This window comes from Lycium barbarum, chromosome 1, assembly GCF_019175385.1.
Source record: "Lycium barbarum isolate Lr01 chromosome 1, ASM1917538v2, whole genome shotgun sequence".
Lineage (NCBI taxonomy): Eukaryota > Viridiplantae > Streptophyta > Magnoliopsida > Solanales > Solanaceae > Lycium > Lycium barbarum.
In genome coordinates this window covers 153,740,046-153,743,819 of record NC_083337.1, presented here as the reverse complement: position 1 = coordinate 153,743,819, position 3,774 = coordinate 153,740,046, and the positions used below count along the sequence as shown (strand labels likewise).

The 3,774-nt window shown below is 36.6% G+C and overlaps 1 protein-coding gene across 1 annotated transcript; it reads right to left on the bottom strand.

The window, feature by feature from the left end:
• Window positions 1–1,366: 1,366 nt before the first annotated feature.
• On the bottom strand, window positions 1,367–3,498 carry LOC132645378 (F-box protein At5g03970-like). Its single transcript, XM_060362337.1, has one exon. It carries the CDS (start codon window positions 2,669–2,671, stop codon window positions 1,517–1,519), a length of 1,155 nt encoding a protein of 384 aa, XP_060218320.1. The 5' UTR covers window positions 2,672–3,498; the 3' UTR covers window positions 1,367–1,516.
• Window positions 3,499–3,774: the final 276 nt, after the last annotated feature.

The window sequence follows — 3,774 nt, the reverse complement described above, 5'->3', positions numbered from 1 at the left end:
AATTGGTTATGAGAACAAACTCTCAAAAAGAAATTTTGCAATGAGATATGTTATTTAATATGTAGCAGCACTTGTACGTACCAAGCCAACAAGTTATAAAAAGTTCCTCCATCATAATTGGTTCAGGGTCAGGAACCAAATTTTTCCTATCTAAAAAATTGAATGAGCGGTATATGATTCAATTGCTTCACCACAACGCACAGAGATGGGTCCCCAAATAAGGTTGGGAGGTAAATGTTAGATTTCCTAACATTAGGGGGAGGGATGATAAGTGACTGAAAAATAAGGTATATGTAATGAATTATCACTAATATGATCCTTCCTGAAAAGATAATTCAGGTTAACTGCCAGACGTATTGCTGACCCAAAATTAAATTTTTTCCAGCTGCAAATGCTCCAGTTAGAATTAAAGTCCTTGAAGGACAGAATCTATGACGATAGACCAATCGGTTCCAGCCATAAAAATCCTTGAAGAAGGAGAGGAGCAAATAATCAAGATGGTCATAACAATGAGGCAAGTGCTTTAAAAGAGCATGACGACATAACACTTCATAAGACCTTGGGAAAGGTTCATGTACATGAAAATGATTTTAAAAAAAAAACGAAGAGATCTCGATAACATCCTTTGTAACTCTACCTCTATGTAATAGTATAAATAGAGGTATATGATGTGATATGAAGACATACTTGAAAACACTTGTACACACTTGATACTTGGAAGAAATAAGAACCTCTCTTGTCTCTCTTTATCTCTCTAATTATGTTGCTTTCATCCTTTAATATTGTTACTCTTTTAGTTTGATTTTACAACAATTCTGCAGATGTTTGTTTAACCTCATTTTTTCTAAGCAAGCAGATGCAGGCATGGCAAGAATAAGTGGAGCAAGCGCGTCAAGTTCAGAAGGAGAACCGGAGAATAAATTAACAGTCGCAATATTTCTTAGCCTAAAAAACTAGAAAGATGAAAGTAAACCTGGCATTGTTGTCGGGTTTCCCACCCGGTGTCCTGTACCTGCCTTGGGGCCTCTGGATTCACTCTACATAAGGTCGATTAAAGGGGGAAGCGCTCTCTATCATGAATTTTTTCGTTCCCCCGGCCCGAATCTGAGACTCCAGTCAAGGCAGGACGGATCCTGTATAGGTTGGTTGACAATATATTAACTTCAATAATATCCCTGCAATAGCACCAGAGACACACACACAGAAGGCTGATGCAAATTGGAAATGTGCATTATCTTCTGCCTGCAACTAAGAATTATTTGAGGGAGCAGGTCAAGAGTTCCACTAATTCTAATTATCTGAGGTATAAGGTAAAGAGTTTTACTATTTCTTTAAGCTAACCCCATAAACATGGAGACATATAGTATATTGATTCAAACTGTGAAGATATATTTAAACAATTGAAAACCAGATCATGAATTGGCACAGTAGATCTGCACTTTAAGATAAATTGTTACATACAAAGATCCACCACTCAACAGAAAATCTCTAATATGGCATAACATTACTTGATAGTCTACAAAAGACGTGGCCATTGATGCCACTCATAAGAAAATAATTTGTAGCGATATGTTTTCCCATAAGATTCTCCGAAATCATACACAAGTTCTGCATTATCCGTTTCAAAGTCGTAAGAGATAACCTTACCTCTTATACCCAAATAAAATATGCGCGGAACAGCAGGATGAATAGCCATGTTCTGCACCTCAATACGAGGAGAGCTTACAAGTCCATAAGCGTCTGGACACTTTAGAACTGTATTGGCGACATTCGCAACATACTTCTTAACCCATACTGCATCTCGACTACGAATATTGCTCGCGAGGTACCACACTGTGACGGTTGCCAGTCTAACGCTCAATGCAAAATACAATGCCCTGCCTGATAATCCAAGATAACAACTGCCTCCGGTCACCATATCTTCGGGCAATTCCAAAGCCCAGAAATGCTTGTGCACACTATCATAAAAAGTGATCTGTGGTGCATCATCAAGCCAACAAAATACTCCATCGATCACACTAGCTGATGGCGATTTCATATAGGTAGAATGATACAGTCTAAGTGGTACATCAAGACTTATATGATTTGCAGTCCACACATTAGTCTCTGAAGAGAAAATTTCAATTGCTATAGTGAACTGTGAATCCCAATACATAGGTATTTCATAGCGAACTATAGTAAAAGAGATGACATCTATATCAGGGTCATCTACCTTACAAATAAATCCTACAGCAGGGTGATCCTTCATGTAGATTCGAGTCTTAGGGAGCGCCAAACACTGCCTTGTGGCAGGATTATAAACACTATAACAAACCCTCGATACACATAGAAGAAAACCATTGGATGATGCGGCAATACTAACTCTCTTGCCAATGCCAAGAAGATTGTCTACTGAGTTGTCCAAGCTACCATCAATTACTTCCTTTGATGAGTAAAAGAAACGAATTTGTGAACCTATATGGGTCTCTGGAGCTTGATAAAAGAAACCAATTAGATCCGGTTGAGGTTTCCATCGTTGATAACGGCAATCAGCAATGTACTTAAGCCAACACTTGGATACACATCTAAACCTTGCCAGAGCTTTTGAAGGCAAACGATGCAATATTTCCATTATGATATCCTCAGAAAACTCGATTGCACTTTTATCACACATCTTGCACATACGTTTCATACTCTGTAATAGGAGGCGGATTCAGGATTTGAAGTTTATGGGTTCTAGATTCTTGGCCTTTGAAATTACTAGGTTCTAAATTTACTATTTTTTTTTGTAAACTAGGAAGCTACAGCCCCTACCCTTTGGGTGCGCTCTAGTTAAACCCCGTAAATCACACAGGAGATGTAAACTGCACTAGGTAAGCCCCTAAAATATGTGTGATATTCCAAATACACGAGAATTTTTTCACCTTTTTTCGGAATTTTTTTTCACTTAATTCGAAAATCAGCTTTTGCCATGAAAATTCCAATTCCAAATTGAAGTTGTATTTGGAATTTGGATAACAACTAAAACTTTATTTTCACTTTCAGTACATTCAAACAACCAAATATTCTTTGCAAAAAGTATAACCAAACACAACTCCAACTTCAAAATTCCAAATAAAGTGAAAAATATTTGGGTTTCATGACCAAACGCGCAAGGCTAAATTACTCAGTTTATACAAATACTGAGTTTGAGTTAAAGTTATTGGGTTCTGCTGAACCCGAATAATAAACGGTAAATCTGCCCCAGGCAGTTTCTAATACTTGCAAGTTGCAACTACTACTCTATTAGGGGTACAATAAATGCCTTAAAGCTGTCAAACTAAAATAATTTCCAAATTCAGCAACCTAAAAAAATTCAACAAAGAAAGAGCAAATTCATAATAGTTAAGATAATCAGTAACCTCACTATTGATAATCACAAAGATGAGATTATTATACAGACAATCCGTTGAATTTTGGTTTTACCTTCATGTTTCTTCCCTTGCTCTCTGCCTTCTCTTTTTGTTAATAACCTAAGATTGTGTAAAATAGGCGAGTTATACTATGTGGTTATTTATATGCTCTGCTTTCATTTATTAGCTACTCATTTGTCCGTCGGTATACCATGTGGCTATTTATATCTTACCGTTACTAAACTTACGCAACTACCCTAATTGAATGATTTCCCCAAGTTTACTAAATTACCCGATTTTCTCTTTTAATCCTCGTAGTATAACGAATGACATAATTAACTAATTAATGAAATAAAAGGGGTATAGTTGACGCTTTTTCCATTTAGAAAAATGTTCTAATATA

Excerpts from the sequence above, each read along its gene's own strand:
- LOC132645378 (XM_060362337.1), bottom strand. The coding sequence starts at position 2,671 with ATGAAACGTATGTGCAAGATGTGTGATAAAAGTGCAATCGAGTTTTCT.